This window comes from Photinus pyralis, unplaced genomic scaffold, assembly GCF_008802855.1.
Source record: "Photinus pyralis isolate 1611_PpyrPB1 unplaced genomic scaffold, Ppyr1.3 Ppyr1.4_LG1, whole genome shotgun sequence".
NCBI classification, from domain to species: domain Eukaryota; kingdom Metazoa; phylum Arthropoda; class Insecta; order Coleoptera; family Lampyridae; genus Photinus; species Photinus pyralis.
Window position 1 is genome coordinate 48244646 of NW_022170249.1, and position 12684 is coordinate 48257329.

At 37.3% G+C, this 12684-nt stretch overlaps 3 protein-coding genes across 3 annotated transcripts; 1 reads left to right on the forward strand and 2 right to left on the reverse strand.

Annotated features, from left to right (window-relative positions):
• Positions 1 to 1540: 1540 nt before the first annotated feature.
• LOC116162110 lies at positions 1541 to 2964 on the reverse strand. Its single transcript, XM_031475646.1, has 6 exons — positions 2852 to 2964; positions 2603 to 2776; positions 2414 to 2556; positions 2008 to 2353; positions 1661 to 1935; positions 1541 to 1596 (listed from the first exon to the last, which is right to left on the reverse strand). Exons 1-6 carry the CDS (start codon positions 2962 to 2964, stop codon positions 1541 to 1543), a joined length of 1107 nt encoding a protein of 368 aa, XP_031331506.1.
• A 4054-nt stretch (positions 2965 to 7018) lies between these two features.
• LOC116160523 (putative nuclease HARBI1) lies at positions 7019 to 8351 on the forward strand. The gene is made up of 4 exons (XM_031473735.1): positions 7019 to 7245; positions 7352 to 7638; positions 7686 to 7883; positions 7961 to 8351. The coding sequence occupies exons 1-4, from the start codon at positions 7037 to 7039 to the stop codon at positions 8347 to 8349; spliced, it is 1083 nt and encodes a 360-aa protein (XP_031329595.1). The 5' UTR covers positions 7019 to 7036; the 3' UTR covers positions 8350 to 8351.
• A 23-nt stretch (positions 8352 to 8374) lies between these two features.
• Positions 8375 to 10926, reverse strand: LOC116160525. The gene is made up of 3 exons (XM_031473736.1): positions 8972 to 10926; positions 8682 to 8834; positions 8375 to 8631 (listed from the first exon to the last, which is right to left on the reverse strand). Exons 1-3 carry the CDS (start codon positions 9500 to 9502, stop codon positions 8404 to 8406), a joined length of 912 nt encoding a protein of 303 aa, XP_031329596.1. The 5' UTR covers positions 9503 to 10926; the 3' UTR covers positions 8375 to 8403.
• Between the last annotated feature and the right edge of the window lie 1758 nt (positions 10927 to 12684).

Below are 12684 nucleotides of genomic sequence, written 5' to 3' on the forward strand. Positions count from 1 at the left end.
TGTATTAATTCACAGTGGCAACGAAACATGTAATTTCGTTATCCATTATTGCGCATTTCTTCAAAGAAAACGGAAATCAATTACGTCGTGGCGAAATTGCATATGAAAGTGGGCACGTTTCCAAATTGACTTTCGATTCGTCGCTATCGCCGATGTTGTTGAAGGGACATGTGCAAGCCAGTATGAAGAACCGTGAATACATTGTTGAAGTAAGTAAAAACAGTAGGTACACATTATCATTGACTAATTATTCATTTTTAGATTTGGATCGATAGGGAAGACGGTATAATCGAAGGGAAATGTAATTGCCCTAGGGGGCAAGCAATATGCCATCATATGGCAGCATTGTGCATTCATGCACATCATAACGTAAGCGTTACCGAGCAGCCCTGTTCATGGAATGCCCCGAAAAAAGCTGTTGATGAACTGCATACCATTAGAGATATATATCCTACGAAACATTAACGGTACCAGCCATTAAGGAGTAACATTGGCTCAGAAGCAATTTCAACCTTCCGCAATGCCCTACAAACCTGCGTAGTAGGGTTTACATGGCTGCTGAACCCTGAAGAAGATGCTCAAAATTACTCTTTAGATGTACCCGTTATCGAAGACATCTTGTTTTCACAATCATACATGTCTTGTGCAGAGAAGTCTGCGTATTTAGCAGAAAAATGCCGTCTCACTGCGGGGATGCTTGAGAATGTGGTACATTCAACAAGGGGCCAGGCTTCAAATGAAAGGTGGTTGATCATTCGGAAACATCGACTTACCGCCAGTAAATTTGGTGTAGTATTGAATGCATGCAACAGGAATAGATTTCCACCATCATTGTTTAAAAGCCTGGTAGAAGGCTACAGTTTAAATTCCCTACTTGCTGTGCAGTGGGGAAGAGAACATGAAAAATGTGCAATAGAGACTTTTCAAAAGTTGTTTGGCGTTGATGTCCAATCAACTGGTTTGTGGTTGCACGAGTGTGGCTATTTGGGGGCAAGCCCCGATGGATTGGTAGGCGACACACACATTGTGGAAGTGAAGTGCCCATATAAATACAGAAACTCTAGCTTAAAGCAAGCTTTATCTAATGACCGAAGTTATATTATTTATAAGGAAAATGAAGAGACTGTCATCAACCGGAAACACAATTATTGGCACCAAATCCAAGGACAACTCCATATGACGAATAGAAGAGCATGTTACCTACTTATTTGGACTCCAAATGAGCTTGAAGTCGTTGAAGTACTTAAAGAGGATGCATGGTTGCAAAATATTACAATTTTAAAAGAATTTTATTTTGAAAAACTTGTACCTTACATATGTGGAACTTAAAATACTAAAAAAAAAACAAAATTCTACATTACTAGATTAATAAACATATATTATTTACAAAAAAGTTAATTTACTTTGGTGTCTAAATAATTGCTTTCCACTTCTTTTATTAGTGGGTTTTGTAAATTTGTTAAAGCTCCCACGGTTTGAAAAATAATGTCGGCATGAGAAAGCATAGTGCTTGGAATAAAACTTAATATTTTAAAGTTTTTCATCCGACATATTGCTCTTTCCACGTGTACTCTTGCGCGAGCAATACACTCAGTCCTTTTTACTTGTTCTGGTGTAAATTGACCCGTATTCAGGAATGGTGGGATATTCAGACTAATACCTGCAGGTAGTATGTCGCCGATTAGGAAACCTTTATCGGCCAATATTAAGTCGCCAGGTTCCAACTGTTCTAAAACACCATAATGCTGAACGATTTTTTTGTCGCTTGTGGATGCAGGATAGAGGGAACTTAAATAAGTAATCACACCGTTGGGAGCCACACCAACTAGACCTTTCCATGTATTATGGTGTTTGTAGGTGCTGTAAGTCTCTCTTTGCGTGCTCATAGATTTTCTAGAGACTTCTGTGTAAATCTCTGTGCAGTCTAATATCAGTCTACAATTGGTGAATGTACTAAAGCAGTTGGGTAAACACAATTGGTTTCTTTTCCGACTTGGAATGACGCACATTAAATTCTCATATAAATTTTGATGTAAAATGTACACCCATGTTAGTACAACGTTTGTGACCGTTGCTTGTGACACATTAAATCTTACTGCCAAATCTAAATGTGGGAAGTTTCTTCTTAACTTCATTAGTGTCATAAAAAGTTGATCTTTTTTACTAATTATTTGTACTTGCCACTTTAAATAATAATTTATCTCCAAATCCTTAAGTAAATTGTAAAGGGCACAAAATACACTATTATTTGGCAATCCAGTGTACATGGAGACTAATTCGTTGTTGTTACATATGCTGTCATATGTGAATTGTCGAGCATTATATTTTTGTTTTAAGTCTTCCAAGTCCTTTTCTAAAAAATAACTTTCACCATAGATTATAGCAGTAGAGATTTGGGAAAGAGGTGACGGACCAGGCTGCGGATCACTGCCAATCTGAACGTCTGTAGCGTATGAAGGACCAGGTTGAGGATTGTCTCTAGAGATACTAACAATCTCCACTTCTGCACTGTGACATGGAATTTCTTGGTCCGGTTCTTGTTCTGGTACGCAACTACTGCAAACAAAATAATAGATTTCACTTATAAAAGATATCCCTTTACCTGCTCTGCGCTATAGGATCACTTATGTCTAACTTAATTTTTTTCTTCTTTGGACTGGTAAACGTAAACCTTTTGTCTTTGTTATGAGCAAACAGTACGGGTCCCGATTCTCGTTTACCGTCTACAAAATGGCAACTACATAAGTATGCACCGGGGCCAGGTTCAACATCTCGCCTATAAACAGCTTCATGTTAAAGTTGTTAATCAAATTGTAGTTGCCAAGTTTCATTAGCAATAAGAAAAACTTGCCTCACTAACTTCTTCCAACGAAGTCTTTCTTTTCCGCTAGCAGGGAACTTGTAAAACTTGTAGGTTTCCCGTACGTTGTAATGTTTACAACCAGGTGCCCAACATAAAACCATTCTGTATCCCAAGCAGGTACTACACACCTACAAAACTACCATTCATAACAATAATTTTTAGGTTATAAAACTTTATTTTTGATATAAAGTTAATAATTGTGAGAAATCATAAACCAAATTGGCATAGTAAGTTCCAGTTCACCAGTAAATTGAAAATACTTACTTTTTATAGTCCTTTTCTTTCTAATTTAATTTATATTAAGCAAAAACAATACAAGCATATGAATTTTACACAGAAGCGCGGTTTGTTTGGATAAAGCACCTTGACCTACACCAACACAGCTGGTATCTACTACGTCATACTAATGGAGCGAATTAGATGCACACTATAAAAACTGTTCGAAGTGATCGCTACCACTGTTAAGACAGGCATCCACTCGTTTCTTCATGTTTTCGAAGACAGCATGTAACTGCTGTTGCGTGATATTCTGAACAGCAGCTTCTATAGCTGCTCGTATTTCGGCAATCGTGTGCAAACGGTTTCGATATAGGTATCACGTTTTTCAGGTGACCAAATAAAAAGTAGTCCAAGGGAGTTAAGTCAGGTGATCTTGGAGGCCAGAGGTTCCTTCCGATCATTCGATCATCAAAGTACTCCTGTACGAATTGTATTGTCGCGGGCTCGCGGCAGCCGTATGTGTACTTGCGTTGTCATGTTGGAAAAAACCTTCTTGCAATTCATCATCGTGAAGTTGATCGATGAACACTTGCAACATCCCACGATAAAGTTCCGCATTAACAGTGTCGTTGAAGAATATCGGTCCCAAAATCCGCCTCCTCGACATCGCTACCCACACGCCTACTTTAAGAGGATGAAGTGGAGCTTCCTGATAGATATGTGGATTTTCTGCACTCCAAGTACGATAGTTTTGCGAATTCACATAGCCACTTAAATGAAACCATGCTTCGTCAGAAAAATAAGTCTTGTCCAATATGTTATCTCGTAAATTTGCATTAAACCAATTGCAGTAATTTATACGGGTTTGCTTGTCTGGACGATGTAGTTCTTGTAACACAGTTACTTTGTACGGGTAAAAGTACACGATGAACATTTCGACGTATATTGTTGTAATCTTCATTATTGTCCGGATAAGTTTCTCGAAATTCCTGTATATACAAACGGATCGAGTACACCTATTACACGCTACAATTAAAAAAACGTTTATTTACAATTCAAAGTCATTTAAAAGGCTGTTTTGGAAAGGGCGAAAGTAACAGGAAGAGAAGATTGTGCAGGAAAATACGTAAACGAGCGAAAGGAGGATTGAATTATAGGTTATGTTTATTGTTTAGTATTGGTACACATATACCTGGCTGCGGCAAATGATTACTAATGTGATATTTTATAAGAGCGGCGCAGCATATGATTATTGATCTCTCTGTATTTAAATTGGAGGCATTCATCGTCTACAAATTCTCCTTCGGTTTTTCGCATATTCAAAATGAACCCATTTCTTTCTGCGTTTCTGGTTTTCTATGGAAATTGCAGCTAAATAAATTTATCTAAACTTTGCCCATCTTACAATAGCGATGTGTCGACGTTCTTAATGACACTGCCTAAAATCAGCGCCAGTTGAGTGTAAAATGTGAATACTAACCAAAATTGTTATTACAGTCCAATACTGCACGTCGGTGTCCAAGCATTTTTGTTGCAACATAAACATAGCGAACACTTTTGTACACACAGTTATAACATTAATGCTAAAACGTTTACAACTTAGCAAATTATAATTGACAATTCTGATGGCCAGATCCGTTGGTGACGTCACATATGACTTAAACGCGGGCAACATTACAAGTATAGGGATCGAGCAATCCTACATTATATAGCATCCTTGGCCTGCAGAAACTGCACTATTGGTTGCCTATATGATTATTTACGTAGACGCAGCTCAAATTTTGAACGGTTGTCCCTATCCGCCTTCTAGTTGGACTTGGTACTTGTGGGTGGTTTTAGTGACCGTTTGCCATTGCGCAGTGCACTTAGCATTTTTATTTGGCGCCCAACGTGGGGCACACAGCAACATAGAGCCGAAATGAAACCGGCTAGTGGAATTTTATCTGCTGGAGAGGCTTTATCGCTACCATTTGATAGTGGTATGTATTATGAAAAGATTTACTAGCTAAAACTCCAACCCAAAATAATTACCTACATGTTGTTAAGCAAAGTAAGAATTAATCAGTACTTGCAAAATCAAAAAGCCATTTAACCCCAACAATAGGTAATTGTAATTTAATTTTAGAGCAATGTAATTCCTAATTGATCGCAGGAGTAGTTAATTGCTTTACGCCCACTCTTTATTTTAACCTTCGCTCGAAGTCATCAATTTACCCTCAAGAGTGAGAAAGCCAGTTCATCTGTTGAAAGAGCATAACCCCAATCCATACTGATCGTAATTGATGATTTTGGCTAAGGTGATACAAATTACATAGAAGCATCTCCATAAATGTATAACAATAAAGATAGGGGGTGAGTTTTTTTTAGCGTCAAGCTTGTACAAAATATACTCTCGAACCACCTCTTCAGATATTGTGAGGGCCTATTGATATTATCAAGTGCTTCCTTTCTATAAAAGAAACTGTCTGCCCCATTAGCTTACTCCCGTCGAACAAAAATCACAAGCTTAATAACTAGGTACTTGCTTCCATTAATTTTAAAATTTCTGATATTACTTATTATATTAATTGAAGATAAATTACCACTCATGTTATTGCAAGACGACAGCATTTTCAAATAAATAAATTGGTACGACCATTAATTCTGTTTTCTGAAGCAAAACGCGGTAAAAGTATTACAAAGTTAATTGCACAATCACTGTTCCAATGGTATTTAAAACAAAATTAAACTGAAAAGTATATCTGAAATTGTGATAAGAATAATTAATTGTAAGTCACTAATGTATGATCCCCAAGTTAATTTAAATTCACGTTGTTACCTACAGATGCGCCGTTATCATACAGGTCGCACTGCTTGTTCGTCGATTACCTTAAACACGAACATTTGCTTATTCCATAATTTCCGCAATGCGCACCTTCGTCAACTTGACACTTTTCAATTACAATGGTTTCCATTTATGTACAAACAGTTAGATATATGAAGGTATAGCAATACACATAAAGGTTAAATGTGTTTCAAAAAGCATCTTGTAATGCCATTCAAGAGGTACGACGTTCTATCATAATGTAATTATTAACGATCTTCGAGATCGTTTATAATTTTGTATTGCTGTCTGTCTGTCCGTGTGCACGATAACTTTGTGTAGAAACATCCAATCGCTTTGAAAATACACATGTTCTTCAGGACATAAGAAAGGTCGCTATTGTTTTTCGGCTACGTAGACCAACGGGCTAAAAAGTTATAGCCCAAAAAACTGCTCGGACCGAATTGCATGAAATAGTGTATGTAGGTAGGTAGGTACCTAAAATAAAAGTAAAATTAATGCCGAATCAAAAAATTTGTTTTGCGAAATGTTGTATATATGGACCTCGAATAATAGCTATTTACGTAACAAGACTAACAAGTTGCAAATTGACTGTCTTTGGCGCACTAGACGTGTATGTGTCCAATGAGAGCAGTTCATTTGCTCCAATTTCAAAATCATTCTGCCAAGTTCATTATCGGAGCTTAATCTAATTATACTTCGCGGATATTCAATTCATTCTTTCAGACGCAAACTAGCTTCTAGAGAAGAAATCTCTAAAATTAGGTACTGTTATCTTTAGGCCTAAAAAAATGCGCTAGTGTCTTTAGGTACAAGGGAGGGACCTTTTGTATTTAACGCTATTTTCTGGGGCGTCTGGTGAATATCTTGTATTTTATTCTCTGTATCTGTTACGATGAACCTTATCATTCTTATGGCCATATGCACCGTGGTATCATAAACCAAGCTTAATATTTAAGCTCGCTGAAGTTGACAGTATGGTATGCACCGTAGTAAAAAAGGAGCTTAAGCGCCGTTAATATTAAACCTTCATTTTTGGAGGCTTTAGCGTGTTAAGCTGAGCTTTGTTACAAACTAACCTCACTTTTTAAATTATAAAATATAATCTGCTCTTGTAGAAGTCGATTGCGATGGAAGTTGAAGATGAGATTATACTAGACGATGATCATGATTTTCTGGAAATAATTGAGTTTGGATTTCCTCGAAAATTTTACCAAAGACCAAATTTCTTTGAAGAAATGGATGACCTTAATTTCCTGAAGCGATTTCGATTAACTAAACAGGCCACAATGTCAGTTTTAGAACTAATAGAAAATCAGCTGGAGTTTGAGAATGATTTGTAAGTGACTGTTTTAAGCACTATACGAGTTATAGTGTATGGGCCAGCATTATGGCACTTTTTTATCAAAATAATCATAGGGCGCTTATTATTAATTATGTTGTAGGAATAACAGTGTATCACCAATCAATCAGCTGCTAACCACGCTTTTATTCTATGCAAGTAGCAGTCATCAAATAAACGTTGGTGATTACATGTGTATGAACCAAAGCACCGTTTCTCGTATTGTGAAAAAAGTATCACAACAAATTGCTGCTCTGCGAAATCAATTCATACAAATGCCTACGACTCCTGAGGAAATAATTTCTACCCAAAACAAGTTTTATAGAGTAGCACGTTTCCCTCGGGTAATAGGATGCCTAGACGGAACACACGTTAAAATTCGATCTCCAGGTTAACTTATAAAAATTTTATAACAGACCTAAACTATAACATTGCAGGAGGGGAGGATAGTGAAGTCTACAGAAACCGCAAGTCATATTTTTCAATAAATGTGCAACTTGTGTGTGATAGTGACTTAAAAATTAGTAACATTGTGGCCAGATGGCCCGGTTCGGCACATGATGCTACTATTTTTAACAATAGTCGCTTAAAGACACTATTTGAAGCTGGACACTTTAGATCTGCTATTATGCTTGGTAATTGCTGTTAATATTAAATACATCATAATGTACTTCTAATTAGCTGGCAGAAAGTAATGTAATCTTTACTTTAGGCGATAGTGGATATGGCTTAAAGCAATATTTACTAACACCACTTTTAAATCCAATAACTCGACCACAACAATTATATAACGAATCCCATATTCGTACCCGCAATTGCATAGAAAGGACAAATGGTGTATGGAAAAGAAGATTCCCAGTGTTGTGTTATGGGCTTCGATGTGAGATGGAAACTGGCTTAACAATAATTGTGGCTACAGCAGTTTTGCATAATATTGCAATTAATATGCGTGACGATGTTCCACCACCTCCAAATGACATCAATGCAGAAGAATTGGATTATTTAATTGCACAAGGACAGATTCCTGTTATAAATGTAAATGAAAATATTAATTATGATTTTAGGACAGACCTGATAAATAATCATTTTGCAAATTTATAATATTAAAGGTAGTTATAAAAAACGAAATTGTTATTTATTACCACATGTAACATATTATTCTACATATTTTTCATTTGCTATTTGAATATGCAGTAACTCAATTTCCAATTCACGTTTCTTAAGAACAAGTTCATTTTCTGCATGTAAATGTTTAATTTGTGCATCTACTAAGCTTAGTCTTTTGTCGAGTAACAGATTGTACTTTTTTGCTATCTCAGATGATGTAAGTGTCTTGACTACTGTTGTTGGTCTTCTTCTGTTTGCATTCTTTGGAGTGTTAACCTACAAAACGTTGCAATTAAAAGTCATCATACGATTAAAAAAATTGTTACCTTGTTGGGTGCTGGGGCATTATCAGGTTCCGGTATATTTTCTTTCTCTTCTGAGAAACGTAGAATTGCACTTGTAGGGCATTGTAGCTGTTTTGGAACATACTTTTTCCAATTCATTGTTGGGACTGGCATTTGGATAGCGTTAATGGAACTCTAAAATTTGATTCAATCAGATACATTTTTGTCCAGTACAAATTGTAACCACTACTATCGATATACACACAATTAAGTTACTGGTTTAGTTAGGTCTATGTAACCGTTCCTACTAACTATTACTGATAAAAACTTACCTGTGCTTCCACATTAACAGTATCCGCTACACAGTTTTCGGTAGTTGCAACTTCGCATGGGTATGCCTCTAATTCAAGAACAACTTCCTCATTACCTTCAATGTGGGGTATCTCCGTTTCATCTGCATCATCATCAAATGGATTTTTAAGACCCAACAAAGTTTTCTCATTTAAAATGGCCATTAAAATGTCATCCATCAGTGTATCGTCCCCATCTTTCTTCTTCTTTGGCGGTGGACCGCCACCAGTTAATAATGCTTCTCTTTTATTAGTAGCTAAAGTTTTCCGGAGCTCTTTTTTTCGGTTTTCATAGCATTTCTTGAGGCTCAGTGCATTTCTGTATGTGGTGCAGGTAGATGAAGCATTAAACTCGGCTTCTATTTCGTCCCACGCCTTTTCTTTTTGTCCCGTTGAAACGCGATCAGTCTTCTTGTCCTCTAGGATCTTGTAATATTTTTGAGATATAATCGTTAAAAGATGAAGCTTCTCTGTACTGGAAAAGTTGGGCACTCGAACTTTTGCGTTGCTCATATTTGTATAGTTTTAACAAAGACGTGAAATCTGTACAATACTACAATCACAATTCACAATGTTATTTGAGGTTATAACATGTCAAACAACTGAGTAGACGAAGTGCATTGTGGGTTAAAAATGCTACGTTGCCAAACATATTCACGGTTTACCAAAACTCGGTTTAGTTTGGTACGGTGCATTACCAAAAATTATGTATAGCGCTTAACTACTTAAGCGAGCTTACGTAAGCGCAGTTTAAATAAAAAACGGTGCATATGGCCATTAATCACTAGTACTCCAGGTAACTCCGTAAAAGGGTATCGGGAATATCTTGTGTTGAGTCCGACACCACATGCGCCATCACTTGACCCTTAAAATCATCTACCTCTAATAAAAAAACTTGTCCTTCGTAATGATGACCACCACAGCCTTTTAGTAAAATCTTATCTTTTGTATCAATACTTAATCCTAATCTTCTTACTTCGTTATCTTAAATAACTATTGTAGTACTGTTTCAGTCTAAGTAAGCTTTAGTTTAGGTATTTGCACATCTATGAAAACGTCCTTAAAATATTTATTTAGATTTGGGATTGAGGGGGGGGGGCTCCCTTCCATCTAGGTAAGATTTACCAACTAAAACCCTTTCCTCTGCCTAGTGTAGCATGGCCGGGCATCACCTTTCGATATTCTTCACGACCATACATGGCTGGCGCAGATGGTCGGCGCCACGATGTTCCCGCTACTCCCTCTCACTTTCCCGTGTCTCTTTCTCTCTAGTGCCAATCACCTTGGTGATCCACCCTCTCTCCAGCATTATTTGGACGATCCTATCCTCGCCAACATGTTCGCCTATCTGTTTCCACACTGATTCTCTGTTCCTTTCCCAGCGTCTGCACGCAAGTACAGCATGTCCGGGGGAGTCCACCTCTCCACAGCCGACACACGTATTTTCTCCCCCTGCGCATGGGGTATATATGACAAATTTTTGTCGAGCATCTTGATCTTCCCCTCCGATTCCGTCAAATGCCCCAGTACATCTAGGTGAACAGGAGGAATTCGCCTTTTCCCGGTGAGGGGGGCCAGTTTTGTCTTCTCGTCTGGGATCATTCATCCATTCGTTCACCCTCTCGATAGTACGGCTCATTTTTTCCTTAGCCTTTTCCAGGTCCCTACCACGCACTATTAAGGTTAGATCATCGGCAAAACCCACCATCGCAACCCCCTCCTCCTTGGTGATCCTTAGAACACCGTCGTACATTATATTCCACAATAACAGCCCCAGCACAGAACCCTGTGGCACTCCCGCACTGTTCACGAATTCATATGTTGCTCCCAAGGGTTTCGTCGACACCACTATTCTGTCCGTTAAATAGTTCTTTATCAATCGTACTAAATATTTTGGCACTTCGAAATCGCGCATAGCTTCTATGATGGCTTCCCTTGACGCCGAGTTAAAAGCTTTTTTAACGTCTAGTGAAGCCACCAGACACGCTTCTCTTGTCCTCCAAGTCCCTTCGTATTTTCTCTGCTACAGGTACCGGTTTGCCCCCGCACTCTCTACACCTTGTCAATGCATACATTGTGACAGAATCCAGAAATGTCAAAGAAATATCTTGATAAATAAAGAAGTTGGCACTGACTGCGCATACGCACATCTAATTTTTGCAATATCAGTTATGTTTGCTTTTAGCAGAATCATCTGTGATTAAAATATCAAAAAGATATTAATATTGCGCATTAATCTGCCATATACGATACGTTTACTTACACTAAAAGCAACTTTGGTTAAAAGTTCAAAGACATATCTATTGCGCAGTCTGCGTATGCGCACATCAGATTTTTACTAATGCGATATGTTTGCCTTCACCAGAAATATCTGTGCTTAAAATTTCCACAAAATATATTAATAAATAAGGAAGTTGACATTTTGTTTGATTGGGATACTTACTACTTCAAAACGTGTATTTCCGTCAAAAAAGTGGGGGGGGGGTCATTTTTTACCCAAATGCAAATGGTTAAATAAGAATCCATTAATAATTATTTATAGACTAAGAGCGTTTTACAATGATTACGCTCTACGCTCCGTCCCAAAGTACTATTACCAGAATATATAAAGAAAGCAATTATTATGAGGGAAAAATTATATTTAGTATTCCTGAAGAAATGGGTTCAAGTTTTAAAGTTCGAGACGTTTTAGTGCTTTTAATTGCTGACCTGCAACTTCTTATGAAATGGTGACACATTACCACACATTTTAGGTACAATAGTATATAATACATAGAGATCACCTCAAACTGCCTGAGAATTCTTTCACTCTCTTCTGCGATTTGGTCTTCAGTTAAAGGAGGTTTGCCGAGCTGCTGGACCATAGTCTAAGGCACAATCGAGCTGTAGGACGAGCTTTGCGTTTCTGGGTTCGCTTCGTAGCAGTTTTCAAAGCACTACAATGACATTCAAAACCTGTCATTAAAAGTAAGTTATCAATAAAATATTCGACCCTATTTCGGAGATGATACTTTTATTATAGCGTAAAGTTGTGAGGTTTGCTCTATTCTGAAAAGATCTCCTCTGAATTAAATTTAGTCTTTTGCCCATAGTAAATCCATAGACCCATAAATAATTCGGCACGATTGTTTGTTTCATTATCTATGAGTGAAGGAGCTTTACGTACCACAGGATTTTGTGCACCTATAAATGAATGACCGAAAATTACTATCTATTGTATTTTAAAAGGTGCAGAATTGTACCCCATGGATATGTCGATATAACCCACTACTTTTTATATCAAGAAGTCTGCTCTTACTGCCGTCTCCCACATTGGTACAGTTGTAATCTATGCACGTCGAGTCATCCAAAAACATAGGCTGGGCCATTGTTTAAATCATTAATTAGCGTACCAATGTCCCCATGTGCGTTATCATTATCGCCTTCTCCGGACATTTCTGTAATTTTTTTATTATTTCCACAGAGAGAAGTTTTCTCGCTGCTAAAGAAACAGTTTTTGTATCATTTTTTATTTTATACAAGCGTTTACCATAATTATTAACGACATGGTTTTTACATTCCACTGTAAGCACCTAGAAATTACACGATGACATTTTACGTAAAGATTTGTATACTCTTCCTTATACCTGCCCATATGAAACTTTTTCAATAATTTTCGCATAGAAACTCGAATCGCCGTCGGCTATAACTTTTTT